At 56.3% G+C, this 16,550-nt stretch overlaps 1 protein-coding gene across 4 annotated transcripts in view; it reads left to right on the forward strand.

Annotated features, from left to right (window-relative positions):
• The window catches only part of LOC147112577 (uridine-cytidine kinase-like 1), a 119,765-nt gene that overhangs the window by 41,009 nt on the left and 62,206 nt on the right, over nt 1-16,550 (forward strand). For all 4 annotated transcript variants that reach the window (XM_085996970.1, XM_085996969.1, XM_085996967.1 and 1 more), the window contains exon 5: nt 4,344-4,415. In XM_085996970.1, the coding sequence (XP_085853096.1) occupies nt 4,344-4,415 (72 nt within the window). The remainder of the gene's footprint in view (nt 1-4,343; nt 4,416-16,550) is intronic.

Genomic DNA, 16,550 nt, shown 5'->3' on the forward strand with positions numbered 1-16,550 from the left:
GTGAGTTCGATGTGGCCGGAGCAGGCAGCGGCTGCAAACTCCACACCCGTCTTCATCCCGCCTCCGAGTGATTTTCCCTTGATCGGGCTTGATAAGTCCGCCCTGCGAGGTTCGCAGCCAAAAGGAAGCGGGTCTGATGATGTCATTTAATGACATCATCAGCCGGTTTCCTTAAAGGGACCATGTCCAAATTCATTTTTGACAGTTGTGCTGTCAGTGTTCTACAGCACTGAGGTGCTGCAAACACTAACAACCACTGCACAGAGGTGCACGGCTGCATCCAGGCTTTCCCATGACTCCCTCCATATGCTTATGGAGGGAATCACAGCACGCAAGGAGGTCCTCTTCCCTTCCAATGGGCGGAAGAGACCTCCCCAGGAGATCAACACAGCCTGGTTGCACATTGCACAGGAGGACACAAGCAGGGATGTCATCAGGAGGACCTGACTGCAGTGGCGCAAACCTTTCAGTGATCACAGTAGATCACAAAACGTTACTGCAAAGCCACACTCAACCTCATCCTCCTGTGCCACTCATCACATCCTTCCCTACCCTACTCCTGCACATCCTTACTCACACCAACTTACCTTGCACCTCCACCCATCCCTCTCTAGCTACATTATCACATCCCCATCTCACTAGCCACCTCTCGCACTCGCCCTTGTCCTAGTCCAATCATAACGACTAACAACACACAAGGGTAGGCACTTGGGTGTTTTAGCCAATGGTCATGTAAAGTTTCTGTTAATGTGTTGTCAAGCATTGAAATCCTTATTGTCACCACTTTGCCTTCTTGGACAGATTTGTGTGCACCTTTGAAAGTGTCTTAGTGAGTTGCAGTGAATGGTGAGACATAACGTATCCACCCCCCTCCCCTATGGTGATGAGTGTGAAAGGAATGGCTTGGACATTGTAGGGATGCTTTATGGTGCTGGTGCGGAGTGGTGCCAACCTGGTGCATCATTTGGCGTCCAGGGTGTACAGTTAAGTGAAGCTAATCTGGACATGGTGAGGCCGTCGCTGGCATCCTGGGCAGCAATGTGCACGAGTGATGATGTCCTGTGTCCAGTGCAACATCAGTTGATTGCGGAGAAGGTTGGTGTGGATGTTGGTGCTGCTGGTGTGCCTGGTGATGCTGGTGTTTGGGCTGATTGTTTTGGGATTCTGAGGACCAAGGTGAGAGGGCACCGAAACTGATGGAATAGATGGCAGGTGAGGTCAAGATGACAGAAGTAATCTGTCAATGTTGAGATAGGTTGTTCCAAGGAGGTGACAGTGGATGGAGAGATTACTCCAAACACTTAAAGTGCATAAAGCTCAAAAGTGGGTTCTAAATACTGAAGGCTGAAGCTTCTGAGATTGGAAACTGACCAGCTGTAAAATGGCAGGTTTTAAACCACTTTTGCAGCTGTCACCTATTGAAAGAAATGGAGATAACAACAGAAAATGCTGGAAATACTCAGCAGGCCAGGCAGCACCCGTGGAGAGAGAAATAGTTAACGTTTCCGGTCTGGGACCCTTCATCAGAACTGGAAAAAGCTGGGGATGTAACTCTGTTTCTCTCTCCATGGATGCTGCCTGGCCTGCTGAGTATTTCCAGCATTTTCTGTTGTTATTTCAGATTTCCAGCATCCGCAGTATTTTGCTATTGTGAAAGAAATGGAGAGTTGTTCAGAACCCAACATACTTAGTTGACATGATCCCCGAGCGATGGGAACCTTGTGGAAAACTTGGCAAAATGCTTTGGAGCTGGGAAAATGGGGATTTAATTACTTTAAACACCCTCCTAACAATTGCAATTGAATGACCCACTGCTTAGTGCCGTGTCTGCAAAGTGCAGGCAGAAATGGTACTTGGGAAACTGACAAGGAGGTGGGTTCAGAGCGGGATACCGGCCCGCTGTCAGATTTTGATAGCAGACCTGCCTCTAAACCCGCCCTCTGAGCATCGGCAAAATTCAGCCCATGGTGTCTGTTTCCATTTGAAAAATATCAAAGCAAGTGGCTGTTTCTGTTTCAAATGATTAACCACAAGCACCTGCTTTTTTGATTGACTTTTAGACAGCCCTGTACAGGCAGGCGTGCATGACATTTCACACCTGGTTGCAGAAACCTATTATAACTGTGTAGACTTGTAATTAATAGCAGTCAAATTACAGTACTTTTTTATGAACAGACATCCACCAGTATTTTAAGCTTCTGGTTATTCCTCTCTGCATATAAGTTTAAAAAAAAAAATTCTCTCGGGAAAGATTTGCATTTAAATTTGATGTTACACAGCCAAAGCATAAATCTTGTGGGTGTAGGATTGGGACTTATGACAGAAAAGTGTTACTGCCTTGAATTTTGCCATTAATGAGGGCTGCATAGCTGCTCATGAAGGCGGTAGTTGGCCCTCGGGCGATATAACAAATACCCCTGCTGTGATTTGTTTACTTCATTATTATTATTCAGTTTTATTGGTCTAAGATTAAAAAACATAACCATGACATTGTCAAATTGAGCTTTTGGTACGACCCAAATTCAGCAGAGGTTTCTGAATTTTAGTTTACAGTGACTGAAGAAGTCAAATTTTGTTTTCAATCCACAGGAATTCTGTGATTTATACAAATGTTTTGGCAATTGCATTCTGAATTCTTGCTGAGCAAAGGGCACCTTCTGTGCCCGTGTAACTTTACCTTTTTCCAATTTGCTTATCCTTGTGGCTTTGGTGAGAGTGGTTTATTCTCATTTTGTGAAAACCCAGTTGTATGTTGTGAGCTATGGTCTGCTAACAGAATTGAAATTGCTCAAAGTCCTTTCAATTTTTTTTTTTAAATCCTGTCCAAACTTGATTTTAGTCTCATAGGCTACTGGACAGAATTTTAATGCTCTTTTCTAGCAAATTCAACTGAAGTCGCACCCATGAATGGAAAAACAACTTGCCAAGTTTTACACTAGTGGGCTGACAAATGGATTAAGCACAATGACACTTAATATTGCTTATTGCATGGCAGATTAACATGCCTATGTTCTATGCTCTGAATTTATCCTAACAAAAGGAACACTAGGTCTTTAATGTTGAGGAATTGTATAACTAGTCGTTGCTTTGTTGCTGAATTAACCATTTAAGGGCAGTGCTGAATCTCTGGATTTTGAGGTATTTTATTCTGAGGATCATATTTTTCAACTTTCTGTAGAATTAGAAAATCCTGAAGCTTGGTAGCTTGTTTTCAGTTGTTACTAATGCCTAAACAATAACCATACTAAGTCTATTAATTTTTTAATGGGTGAGAGGGGTAAGGAATCAGCCACTAATGACAATAATTGTGTCTAATAACTTGTATTTCCTGAAAGAGTTGATTAGCTGAAATTGTTTATTTAGTACATAAGCTGTTACTGTATATACCAATAAACCTTTATGCAGATTGTAATTCTTCCTATGTGTGAGCATAAGGGATATTAACAGGATATTTGTATAGATGGTCTGATACTTTCTAATATCCTTTTTTTCCACATTTAGTAATTTTATTGACATTTTTAGATCTCAAATGGCCCTGCTGACCAGAATAATTTTAATGTCAACATTTTTTGAGCAGTGCTAGACCTATATTGGCTGCACAATGTTGGTGTTAATATCAGGTTTGTAGTTCATAGTTTTTTTGTGTTTCTTAATAAAGAAGTTTGTACTTTAACAGATAATATTTAGTATTGTATTTAAATCTTGACTTCAATTCTCATTTGTGGATTCTGAAATATTGGATCAAATGAGGTTAAATTCTTATGAAAAATTTCTGATTCTAAGAGGAAATAGGTTTGGAAGGGAATAGCTTTTAAAATTTTAAGGAAGAACTGAACAACAGTATGAATTTTTTTGACTCTTAGCTTAGAAGGAAACACTGCAAAGGTTGAAGAGATGTCCTGTATAATGACATTTGTATTTATAAATGGTGTATGTGGCAGAAATTGGAAATTCAGCCATTTAATATTTTAAGTAACAAATCGTTTTCAATTTTTTAAATTGTATGCTTACAAGTTTAGTGAAATGTGTGCTTAGCCTATAATCAGTAAAACCGTCAACACAGAGGGTAGTTTTGTGTTGGGCATTCATGTCCAATGGAAACTGAATAAAATAATTTTGTGCAACAAAGCAAGCAGATTTTCTTGTCTCTCATTTTACATTAGATTTGATTCCATGTCAGAGGTAGAAAGGTGATGTTCTAACTACCTCCCGCCCCATGGCAGCCAGTGCTTGCTGGCCATTTTTTTTTTTACAACAGGTATATCGGCATTTAGATGTATGGTAGTATTGAACATGTATGTTAACTTTGCATGTTGTTGATTTACCTTTTGTTTGTTTTACAGAAAACTGTGTATGGAGCAAATGTTGTGATCTTTGAAGGAATTCTTTCATTTGCCAACAAGGAACTTCTAAAGGTGCACAGCTATTTTTTTTGGTTCCATTTGAACAAAAACTGTTTAACTGTCTAATTCGGAGTGGTAGCAAGTTGGATTTAATAATACATATTTTTATAAGTTGTCTGGAACTTAATGCAATGAATTCCTTAAGCAGAGATGTAATACTTAATGGAGAACTGTTCAATACAGAATTGATTCCACATGAGGAAGACCTAGTAATTGCTGACAGATTAGGAATTGTGTAAATCCGTATTTCAGACATGTATTATAGTTTTCAACATAAAATAGCTTTCCGCTGAGCTGCCTGTCATCCCACCTAAGTAGTGATGGGCTTTTTCATTCAAAATCTCCTTAATTCAAAACAAAAGTTTAAAATAAAAAAAATCTAATGTGATCATTGTATCTAAGCATATTGCTTTTTCAGTTCTGTAAAGGAGCTGAATTTAAATTTTTAAAAAGTAGTCTGCAGTCCATTTTCTTTGCCACAGAGTTGAAACTTGGTTCTATCTTTGACTTAATGGTGGAATATGATCCGATATTTCCGAAGAACATTGTGAATTGTGTTCTTTATCCTCACCTGAGAATTTTTGTGATGGTAACCAAAGAATTAATGAGGAAGATGGGCAACAACTGCTATTATGGGCAACAAAATACAGTACATTGAATCATTCTCAAATCAAATGCAATGTTAATAATGAGAAAGTGAAATCATTTTACATGTACATATTGTGATAGATATCAGGTAATAGAAAGCATACAGTAACATGAGTGCTACCCAGTATGTATACTTGATTAACATAAGTAGTAGGTACTTTAGGTGAAATATACTGTTATTTTATTTGCACAGTAGCCAACAGGGGTTTTAAAATGAGGTGAGATGGTTGGAACAAGTTTGGATGCTTGAAGGAGGAGAAGGTACCAGAAGAGTAGGGGGAGAGGCGAAGATATGACTTGGTGATCAGGGTCACTCCACCAACGTGGTGGTTTGGGCGAGGCATGTAGTGAAAAGTATAGTCGAGTGGGAATGCATCAGTAAAGGGCCAGATGTCTGCACCCGTGGACCAATAGTTTTGTTGTCATTCCAGTTTTCTTTTGTGCACCATGCCAAGATGAACTGTGTTTGCTCCTATTCTAGAATAATAGAATAGTACAGCACAGAAGGAGGCCATTCGGCTCATCGAGTCTGCGCTGGCTCTTTCGAAAAGCAATCCAGTTAGTCCCACTCCCCTACTTGTTCCCCATATCCCAGCAATTTGTTTCTCCTTCAAGTATTTATCCAGTTTCCTTTTGAAGACTACTGTTGAATCTGTATCCATCGCCCTATCAGGCAGTGCATTCCAAATCCTAACCACTCGTTGCGTAAAAAAAGTTTTTCCTCCTGTCGCATCTGGTTCCTTTTACCTTCAATCTGTGCCTTCTCATTTTCGATCCTTCAGCCATTGGAAACAGTTTCACTTTATTTGCTCTATCTAAACCCTTCATGATTTTAAACACCACTATCTAGTTTCCTCTTGGCCTTCTCTGCTCTAAGGAGAATACCCCAGCTTCTCCACGTAACAGTAATCCCTCATCCCTGGAACCATTCTAGTAAATCTCTTATTACTGCTTTGTTAACCTGTCCTGCAACTTCAAATATTTGTGCACAAGCACCCCCAGGTCTCTCTCTTCTTGCACCCCCTTTAAAATTGTACCATTTGGCATGTATTGTCTCATTCTTCCTACCATGTATCACCTCTCACTTTTTTGCATTGAATTTCATCTGCCATGTGTCTGCCCATTCCACCAGCCTGTCTGTCCTCTTGAAGTCTATTACTGTCTTCCTCACTGTTTAATACACTTCCAAGTTTCGTGTCATCTGCAAATTTCAAAATTGTGCCCTGTACCCCCAAGTCCAAGTCATTAATGCACATCAAAAACCGCAGTGGTCCTGGTACTGAACCTTGGGGAACTCCATTGTATACCTCCTTCCAATCCAAAAAACAGCCATTCACCACAACTCTCTCTTCTATCCCTTCGCCAATTCTGTATCCATGCTGCTACTGCCCCTTTATCCCATGGGCTTCAATTTTGCTAACAAGCCTACTATGTAGTACTTTATCAAATGCCCTTTTGAAAGTCCATATACACATCAACTGTACTGCCCTCATCACCCTCTCTGTTACCTCATCAAAAAACTCAATCAAGTTAGTCAAACACGATTTGCCCTTAACACATCCATGCTGGCTCTCCTTTATTAGTCCATGCTTGTCCAAGTGGCTGTAAATTTTCTCCCGGATTATTGTTTCTTAAAGCTTCCCCACCACCATATTAAACTGACTGGCCTGTAGTTGCCAGGTTTATCCTTCTCCCCTTTGTAACATTTGCAATCCTGCAGTCTTTTGGCACCACCCCTGTATCTAAGGAGGATTGGAAGATTGTGGCCAGCACCTCTGCAATTTCTACCCTTGCTTCCCTCAGCAACCTAGAGTGCATCCCATCCGGATCGGGTGACTTATCTACTTGAAGTACTGCCAGCCTTCCGAGTACCTCCTCTTTATCTTTTTTTTATCTCGCCCAGTATCCTGGCAACCTCCTTGTTTACCACAGCTTTGGCAAAGTTGTCTTCCTTGGTAAACACCAAATCAAAGTACTCATTTAGTACCTCGGCTATGCCTTCTGCTCCACCAATAGATCTCCATTTTGGTCCCATTGATTTATAGCTGCAATGATCTGTGGAGGCTGACTTGTAATATCTCTCTGTCTGTCTCTCTGTGTCTCTCTCTCTGTCTCTCTCTGTCTCTGTCTGTCTCTCTCTCTCTGTCTATACAATCAAAAGTTATAGAGCGTACCTACACATATGTTATATCAAAAGAAAGCTTATCATTAGGGGACTCTAATAGGCATTTTTACTTTTTGGTCAGACAAAAATTGATCCCACAGTATACAAAAAAGGTTCAAAAAACGGCAACATTCCGCTCATTAGCATTGAGTGACGTGATGGTTGACCAATCGTACAAGGGATTAACCTGATGGTTGACCAATCGGTGCATCACGGGGGCGTTTCATTGCGTGTGTGGGCGGGCCTAATCCTTCTGAGCTGAGGTGAGTGACCGCCATCTTGATTCCTAATGATTCATTTCTTTTTCCCACTTTCTGCGTGTTTGTTTTCAAATCTAGATTTCCAGCAAAAAAAAAGTTGCTTTTAAAACACAAATTGTTTTTAAAAAAAGTTAATTAATTTGTCAATATTTTCTCTAACCTCATTAATTTTCCTACCTTTCACCCTTTTTTTTTTTTTCCCCCCTCTTGACTCGCTACCTCCACCGGGCGCCGCAACCTTCCAGGGTTACCCCGCCTGCAGGCCTCGAAGCCTCGGCCTCTCCTCCCCGGCCACGCCCAAGCTAGGCACCTCCCGTCCCGCTCAACAAGTGGCCCGCGATCGCCGCCATCTTTGTAAAGGCTGGCGGGGCGGGCCTGAGCCGAGCGTAGCCACCGCCGCCATCTTTGTAAAAGCTGGCTAGGCGGTACGGAGCTCCGCGAAGCCATCGCCAGCGCTGGGCTCGGGTGCTTTGTGGCCTGCGGCCGAACGGCGGCTGCGGAGCTTGGGCTGCCCGGGACACTGGGCTCGGCTGGGCCATGTCAGTGCTGGTGCCTGAGACCCCGGGGCCTAGCCTTCTCCAACCGCCGCCCAGGGAGAGGGTCTGCTGGCTCCCCCCCCCCCCCCCCGCCCCGCCGACACACTCCACTTTCCCAACCCCCCCCCCTCTCGCACACCCCCTTCCCCTTCCCTTCCACCCCCCTTCCCTTCCTCCCTTCGCCCCCCCCATTCCTTTTCCCCCCCCGCCTCTCCTTTTCCCCCCCGCCTCTCCTTTTCCCCCCCCGCCTCTCCTTTTCCCCCCCCGCCTCTCCTTTTCCCCCCCCCGCCTCTCCTTTTCCCCCCCCGCCTCTCCTTTTCCCCCCCCCGCCTCTCCTTTTCCCCCCCCCGCCTCTCCTTTTCCCCCCCGCCTCTCCTTTTCCCCCCCCGCCTCTCCTTTTCCCCCCCCGCCTCTCCTTTTCCCCCCCCGCCTCTCCTTTTCCCCCCCGCCTCTCCTTTTCCCCCCCGCCTCTCCTTTTCCCCCCCCGCCTCTCCTTTTCCCCCCCCGCCTCTCCTTTTCCCCCCCCGCCTCTCCTTTTCCCCCCCCGCCTCTCCTTTTCCCCCCCCCCGCCTCTCCTTTTCCCCCCCCCCGCCTCTCCTTTTCCCCCCCCCCGCCTCTCCTTTTCCCCCCCCGCCTCTCCTTTTCCCCCCCCCCGCCTCTCCTTTTCCCCCCCCCCGCCTCTCCTTTTCCCCCCCCCCGCCTCTCCTTTTCCCCCCCCGCCTCTCCTTTTCCCCCCCCCCCGCCTCCCCCCCCAACAACATGCCCTCAAAAAACCCTCGGCACCACCGGGCACTCCAGCTAGGAGTTTGTCTGTCTGTCCAATCAAAAGTTATAGAGCGTACCTACGCACATGTTCTATCAAAAGAAAGCTTATCATTAGGGGAGTCTAATAGGCGTATTTACTTTTTGGTCAGACAAAAATTGTTCGGACAGTATACAAAAAAGGTTCAAAAAACGGCAAAATTCTGCTCATTAGCATTGAGTGACGTGATGGTTGACCAATCAGTGCATCACCAGGGGGGGGGGGTTCATTGTGTATGTGGGCGGGCCTAATCCTTCTGAGCTGAGGTGAGTGGCCGCCATCTTGATTTCTAACTATTGATTTATTTTTCCCACTTTCTGTGTGTGTGGAGGGGACATTGTTTTTTAAAAAAGTAAATTAATTTGTAAATATTTTTTCTAAGCTGATTAATTTTCCTACCTTTCACCCTTTTTTTTTTTTCTCTCCTGACTCGCTGCCTCCGCCGGGCACCACAACCTTGGAGGGTTACCCCACCTGCAGGCCTTGGCCTCTCCTCGCCAGCCACGCCTGAGCTAGGCACTGCTGGGCCCGCCCCGCGATCGCTGCCATCTTGGTAAAGGCTGGCGGCGCGGGATTGAGCCGAGCGTAGCCATCGCCGCCATCTCAGTAAAGGCTGGCGGGGAGGGAGTCAGCGCACGCGTCGGCGGTGGCCCAGAGCGCGACCTCAGCAGAGGGGAGGGGGAGAGGGAAGGGGGAGAGGAGAGGGGGAAGGGGAGAGGAGAGGGGGGAAGGGGGAGAGGAGAGGGGGGGAGGTGGAGAGGGGAGGTGGAGAGGAGAGGGGGGGAGGTGGAGAGGGGGAGGGGGAGGTGGAGAGGTGGAGAGGGGGAGGGGGGAGGGGGGGAGGTGGAGAAGAGAGGGGGGGAGGTGGAGAAGAGAGGGGGGGAGGTGGAGAAGAGAGGGGGGGAGGTGAAGAGAGGGGGGGAGGTGGAGAAGAGAGGGGGGGAGGGGGGGAGGTGGAGAAGAGAGGGGGGGGAGGGGGGGAGGTGGAGAAGAGGGGGGAGGGGGGAGGTGGAGAAGAGAGGGGGGGAGGGGGGGAGGTGGAGAAGGGAGGGGGGGAGGTGGAGAAGGGAGGGGGGGAGGTGGAGAAGAGAGGGGGGGAGGTGGAGAAGAGAGGGGGGGAGGGGGGGAGGTGAGAAGAGAGGGGGGGAGGGGGGGAGGTGGAGAAGAGAGGGGGGGAGGGGGGGGAGGTGGAGAAGAGAGGGGGGGGAGGGGGGGAGGTGGAGAAGAGAGGGGGGGAGGGGGGGAGGTGGAGAAGAGAGGGGGGGAGGGGGGAGGTGGAGAAGAGAGGGGGGGAGGGGGGGAGGTGGAGAAGAGGGGGGGAGGGGGGGAGGTGGAGAAGAGAGGGGGGAGGTGGAGAAGAGAGGGGGGGAGGGGGGGAGGTGGAGAAGAGAGGGGGGGAGGGGGGGAGGTGGAGAAGGGAGGGGGGTAGGTGGAGAAGAGAGGGGGGGAGGTGGAGAAGAGAGGGGGGGAGGGGGGGAGGTGGAGAGAGGGGGGGAGGGGGGGGAGGTGGAGAAGAGAGGGGGGGAGGGGGGGGAGGTGGAGAAGAGAGGGGGGGAGGGGGGGAGGTGGAGAAGAGAGGGGGGGAGGGGGGGAGGTGGAGAAGAAGAGGGGGGGAGGGGGGGAGGTGGAGAAGAGAGGGGGGGAGGGGGGGAGGTGGAGAAGAGAGGGGGGGAGGGGGGGAGGTGGAGAAGAGAGGGGGGGAGGGGGGGAGGTGGAGAGAGAGGGGGGGAGGGGGGGAGGTGGAGAAGAGAGGGGGGGAGGGGGGGAGGTGGAGAAGAGAGGGGGGAGGGGGGGAGGTGGAGAAGAGAGGGGGGGGAGGGGGGAGGTGGAGAAGAGAGGGGGAGGGGGGGAGGTGGAGAAGAGAGGGGGGGAGGGGGGAGGTGGAGAAGAGAGGGGGGGAGGGGGGGAGGTGGAGAAGAGAGGGGGGGAGGGGGGGAGGTGGAGAAGAGAGGGGGGGAGGGGGGGAGGTGGAGAAGAGAGGGGGGGAGGGGGGGAGGTGGAGAGAGAGGGGGGAGGGGGGGAGGTGGAGAAGAGAGGGGGGGGAGGGGGGGAGGTGGAGAAGAGAGGGGGGGAGGGGGGGAGGTGGAGAAGAGAGGGGGGGAGGGGGGGAGGTGGAGAAGAGAGGGGGGGGAGGGGGGGAGGTGGAGAAGAGGGGGGGGAGGGGGGGAGGTGGAGAAGAGAGGGGGGGAGGGGGGGAGGTGGAGAGAGAGGGGGGGAGGGGGGAGGTGGAGAAGAGAGGGGGGGAGGGGGGGAGGTGGAGAAGAGAGGGGGGGGAGGGGGGGAGGTGGAGAAGAGAGGGGGGAGGGGGGGAGGTGGAGAAGAGAGGGGGGGGGGGGGGGAGGGGTGGAGAAGAGAGGGGGGGAGGGGGGGAGGTGGAGAAGATGAGGGGGGGGGGGGGAGGTGGAGAAAGAGAGGGGGGGAGGGGGGGGAGGTGGAGAAGAGAGGGGGGGAGGGGGGGAGGTGGAGAAGAGAGGGGGGGAGGGGGGGAGGTGGAGAAGAGAGGGGGGGAGGGGGGGAGGTGGAGAAGAGAGGGGGGGAGGGGGGGAGGTGGAGAAGAGAGGGGGGGAGGTGGAGAAGAGAGGGGGGGGAGGGGGGGAGGTGGAGAAGAGAGGGGGGGAGGGGGGGAGGTGGAGAAGAGAGGGGGGGAGGGGGGGAGGTGGAGAAGAGAGGGGGGAGGGGGGGAGGTGGAGAAGGGAGGGGGGGAGGTGGAGAAGAGAAGAGAGGGGGGGGGAGGTGGAGAAGAGAGGGGGGGAGGGGGGAGGTGGAGAAGAGAGGGGGGGAGGGGGGGAGGTGGAGAGAGAGGGGGGGAGGGGGGGAGGTGGAGAAGAGAGGGGGGGAGGGGGGGGAGGTGGAGAAGAGAGGGGGGGAGGGGGGGAGGTGGAGAGAGAGGGGGGGGAGGGGGGAGGTGGAGAGAGAGGGGGGAGGGGTGGGAGGTGGAGAAGAGAGGGGGGGAGGGGGGGAGGTGGAGAAGAGAGGGGGGGAGGGGGGGGAGGTGGAGAAGAGAGGGGGGGAGGGGGGGGAGGTGGAGAAGAGAGGGGGGGAGGGGGGGAGGTGGAGAAGGAGGGGGGTGAGGGGGGGAGGTGGAGAAGAGAGGGGGGGAGGGGGGGAGGTGGAGATGAGAGGGGGGGAGGGGGAGAAGAGAGGGGGGGAGGGGGGGAGGTGGAGAAGAGAGGGGGGGAGGGGGGGAGGTGGAGAAGAGAGGGGGGGAGGGGGGGAGGTGGAGAAGAGAGGGGGGAGGAGGGGGGGAGGTGGAGAAGAGAGGGGGGGAGGTGGAGAAGAGAGGGTGGGGGAGGGGGGGGAGGTGGAGAAGAGAGGGGGGGTGGGGGGGAGGTGGAGAAGAGAGGGGGGGGAGGTGGAGAAGAGAGGGGGGGGAGGTGGAGAAGAGAGGGGGGGAGGTGGAGAAGAGAGGGGGGGGAGGTGGAGAAGAGAGGGGGGGAGGTGGAGAAGAGAGGGGGGGAGGTGGAGAAGAGAGGGGGGGGAGGTGGAGAAGAGAGGGGGGGAGGTGGAGAAGAGAGGGGGGGAGGTGGAGAAGAGAGGGGGGGGAGGTGGAGAAGAGAGGGGGGGGGAGGTGGAGAAGAGAGGGGGGGAGGTGGAGAAGAGAGGGGGGGGAGGTGGAGAAGAGAGGGGGGGGAGGTGGAGAAGAGAGGGGGGGGAGGTGGAGAAGAGAGGGGGGGGAGGTGGAGAAGAGAGGGGGGGAGGTGGAGAAGAGAGGGGGGGGAGGTGGAGAAGAGAGGGGGGGAGGTGGAGAAGAGAGGGGGGGGATGTGGAGAAGAGAGGGGGGGAGGTGGAGAAGAGAGGGGGGGGGAGGTGGAGAAGAGATGGGTGGGGGAGGTGGAGAAGAGAGGGGGGGGAGGTGGGGGGGAGGGGGGGAGGTGGAGAGAGAGGGGGGGAGGTGGAGAGAGCGGGGGGGGAGGTGGAGAAGGGAGGGGGGGAGGTGGAGAAGAGGAGGGGGGGGAGGTGGAGAAGAGAGGGGGGAGGTGGAGAAGAGAGGGGGGGAGGTGGAGAAGAGAGGGGGGGGAGGTGGAGAGAAGAGAGGGGGGGAGGTGGAGAAGAGAGGGGGGGAGGTGGAGAAGAGAGGGGGGGAGGTGGAGAAGAGAGGGGGGGAGGTGGAGAAGAGAGGGGGGAGGTGGAGAAGAGAGGGGGGGAGGTGGAGAAGAGAGGGGGGGAGGTGGAGAAGAGGGGGGAGGTGGAGAAGAGGGGGGGAGGTGAGAAGAGGGGAGGTGGAGAAGAGGTGGGGAGGGGGGGAGGTGGAGAAGAGGGGGAGGTGGAGAAGAGAGGGGGGGAGGGGGGGAGGTGGAGAAGAGGGGGGGGGGAGGTGGAGAAGAGGGGGGGGGAGGTGGAGAAGAGAGGGGGGGAGGGGGGGAGGTGGAGAAGAGAGGGGGTGAGGTGGAGAGAGAGGGGGTGAGGTGGAGAGGGAGGGGGGGAGGTGGAGAAGAGAGGGGGGGAGGTGGAGAAGAGAGGGGGGAGGTGGAGAAGAGAGGGGGTGGAGGTGGAGAAGGGAGGGGGGGAGGTGGAGAAGGGAGGGGGGGGGGGTGGAGAAGGGAGGGGGGAGGGGGGGAGGTGGAGAAGAGAGGGGGGGAGGGGGGGAGTGGAGAAGGGAGGGGGGAGGGGGGAGGTGGAGAAGGGAGGGGGGGGGGGAGGTGGAGAAGGGAGGGGGGAGGGGGGGAGGTGGAGAGGGAGGGGGAGGGGGGGAGGTGGAGAAGGAGGGGGGAGGGGGGGAGGTGGAGAAGGGAGGGGGGGAGGGGGGGAGGTGGAGAGGGAGGGGTGGAGGTGGAGAAGGGAGGGGGGGAGGTGGAGAAGAGAGGGGGGGAGGGGGGGAGGTGGAGATGGAGGGGGGGGAGGGGGGGTGGTGGAGAAGAGAGGGGGGGGGAGGGGGGGAGGTGGAGAAGAGAGGGGGGGAGGGGGGGGGAGGTGGAGAAGGGGGGGGAGGGGGGGAGGGTGGGGGAAGAGAGGGGGGGGAGGTGGAGAGAGAGGGGGGGGGGAGGTGGAGAGAGGGGGGGGGAGGTGGAGAAGAGAGGGGGGGAGGTGGAGAAGGAGGGGGGGAGGTGGAGAAGAGAGGGGGGGAGGTGGAGAAGAGAGGGGGGAGGTGGAGAGGAGAGGATGGGGGGGGAGAGGGGGGGAGGGGTGGAGAGGAGAGGGGGGAGGTGGAGAGGAGAGGGGGGAGGTGGAGAGGAGAGGGGGGGAGGTGGAGAGGGGGGGAGGTGGAGAGGAGGGGGGGGGAGGTGGAGAGAGAGGGGTGGAGAGGAGAGGGGAGGAGGGGGGGAGGTGGAGAGAGAGGGGAGGAGGGGGGAGGGGGAGGGGGGGAGGTGGAGAGGGGGAGGGGGGAGGGGGGGAGGTGGAGAGGGGAGGGGGGGAGCTGGAGGGGGGGGAGGGGGAGGGGTGGAGAGGGGAGGGGGAGAGGAGAGGGGGGGAGGGTGGAGAGGAGAGGGGGAGGGGGAGGGGTGGAGAGGGGAGGGGGAGAGGAGAGGGGAGGGGGGGAGGTGGAGAAGAGAGGGGGGGGAGGTGGAGAAGAGAGGGGGGGGAGGTGGAGAAGAGAGGGGGGGGAGGTGGAGAAGAGAGGGGGGAGGTGGAGAAGAGAGGGGGGGAGGTGGAGAAGAGAGGGGGGAGGTGGAGAAGAGAGGGGGGAGGGGGGAGGTGGAGAAGAGAGGGGGGAGGGGGGGGAGGTGGAGAGAGAGGGGGGAGGGGGGGAGGTGGAGAAGAGAGGGGGGGAGGGGGGGAGGTGGAGAGAGAGGGGGGAGGGGGGGGAGGTGGAGAAGAGAGGGGGGGAGGGGGGGAGGTGGAGAGGAGAGGGGGGGAGGTGGAGAGAGAGGGGGGGAGGTGGAGAGGAGAGGGAGGTGGAGAAGAGAGGGGGGAGGTGGAGAGGAGAGGGGGGGGGGAGGTGGAGAGGAGAGGGGGGGAGGTGGAGAGGAGGGGAGGTGGAGAGGGGGGGAGGGGGAGAGGAGAGGGGGGAGGAGGAGAGGGGGGGAGGTGGAGAGGAGAGGGGGGGAGGAGAGGGGGGAGGTGGAGAGGAGTGGAGGGGGGGAGGGGGAGGTGGAGAGGGAGAGGGGGAGGTGGAGAGGAGAGGGGGGAGGTGGAGAGGAGAGGGCGGGAGGTGGAGAGGAGGGGGGGAGGTGGAGAGGGGGGGAGGTGGAGGGGGAGGGAGGGGGGGAGGTGGAGAAGAGGGGGGGAGGGGGGGAGGTGGAGAAGAGAGGGGGGAGGGGGGAGGTGGAGAAGAGAGGGGGGGAGGGGGGGAGGTGGAGAAGAGGGGGGGAGGGGGGGAGGTGGAGAAGAGAGGGGGGGAGGGGGGAGGTGGAGAGGAGAGGGGGGAGGTGAGAAGAGAGGGGGGGGAGGTGGAGAGGAGAGGGAGGTGGAGAAGAGGAGGGGGGGAGGTGGAGAGGAGGGGGGGGGGGAGGTGGAGAGGGGGGAGGTGGAGAGGAGGGGAGGAGGAGAGGGGGGGAGGGGAGAGGAGAGGGGGGAGGAGGAGAGGGGGGGAGGTGGAGAGGAGAGGGGGGAGAGGAGAGGGGGGAGGTGGAGAGGAGTGGAGGGGGGGAGGGGGGAGGTGGAGAGGATGAGGGCGGGAGGTGGAGAGGATGAGGGCGGGAGGTGGAGAGGAGAGGGGGGGCGGAGGTGGGGGGAGGTGGAGAGGGGGGGAGGTGGAGGGGGGAGGTGGGGAGGGGAGAGGAGGGGGGGGAGGGGTGGAGAGGAGAGGGGGAGGTGGAGAGGAGAGGAGAGGGGGGGAGAGGAGAGGGGGGAGGGGGGGAGCAGGAGAGGGGGGGAGGTGGAGAGGAGAGGGGGGGAGGGGGGAGCAGGAGAGGGGGGGAGGTGGAGAGGGGGGGAGGGGGGGAGGTGGAGAGGAGAGGGGGGGAGGTGGAGAGGAGGGGGGAAGGTGGAGAGGAGAGGAGGGGGGGGGGGAGGTGGAGAGGAGAGGGGGTGGGGGGGAGGGAGGGGGGAGGTGGAGAGAGGGGGAGGGGGAGGGGTGGAGAGGAGAGGGGGGAGGTGGAGAGGAGAGGGGGGGGAGGTAGAGGGAGGGAGGGAGGTGGAGAGGAGAGGGGGGGGGAGGTGGAGAGGGGGGGAGGGGGGGAGGTGGAGGGGGGAGGTGGAGAGGAGAGGGGGGGGAGGTGGAGAGGGGGGAGGGGAGGGGGGGGGAGGGGGGGAGGTGGAGAGGAGAGGGTGGAGAGGAGAGGGGGGGAGGGGGGAGGTGGAGAGGGGGAGGGGGGGAGGGGTGGAGAGGGGAGGGGGGGAGGTGGAGGGGGGGGGAGGTGGAGAGGGGGAGGTGGGGAGGGGAGGGGGGGAGGTGGAGAGGAGGGGGGGGAGGTGGAGAGGAGAGGGGGGGAGGGGGGAGGTGGAGAGGGAGAGGGGGGGAAGGGGGGAGGTGGAGAGGGGGGGAGGGGGGGAGGTGGAGAGGAGAGGTGGAGAGGAGAGGGGGGGAGGTGGAGAGGAGAAGAGGGGGGGGGGAGGTGGAGGGAGAGGGGGGGGGAGGTGGAGAGGAGAGGGGGGGAGGGGGGGAGGTGGAGAGGAGAGGGGGGGGAGGTGGAGAGGGAGGGGGTGGAGGGGGGGAGGTGGAGAGGAGAGGGGGGGAGGTGGAGAGGAGAGGGGGGAGGGGGGGGGAGGTGGAGAGGGGGGGAGGTGGAGAGGAGAGGGGAGAGGAGAGGGGGGGGAGGTGGAGAGGAGAGAGGGGAGGGGGGGAGGTGGAGAGGAGAGGGGGGGAGGGGGGGAGGTGGAGAGGAGAGGGGGGAGGGGGGGAGGTGGAGAGGGGAG

The sequence above is a fragment of the Somniosus microcephalus genome, chromosome 9 (genome assembly GCF_052327205.1).
Source record: "Somniosus microcephalus isolate GS21.2 chromosome 9, FLI_Smic_1.0, whole genome shotgun sequence".
Classification (NCBI taxonomy): Eukaryota; Metazoa; Chordata; class Chondrichthyes; order Squaliformes; family Somniosidae; genus Somniosus; species Somniosus microcephalus.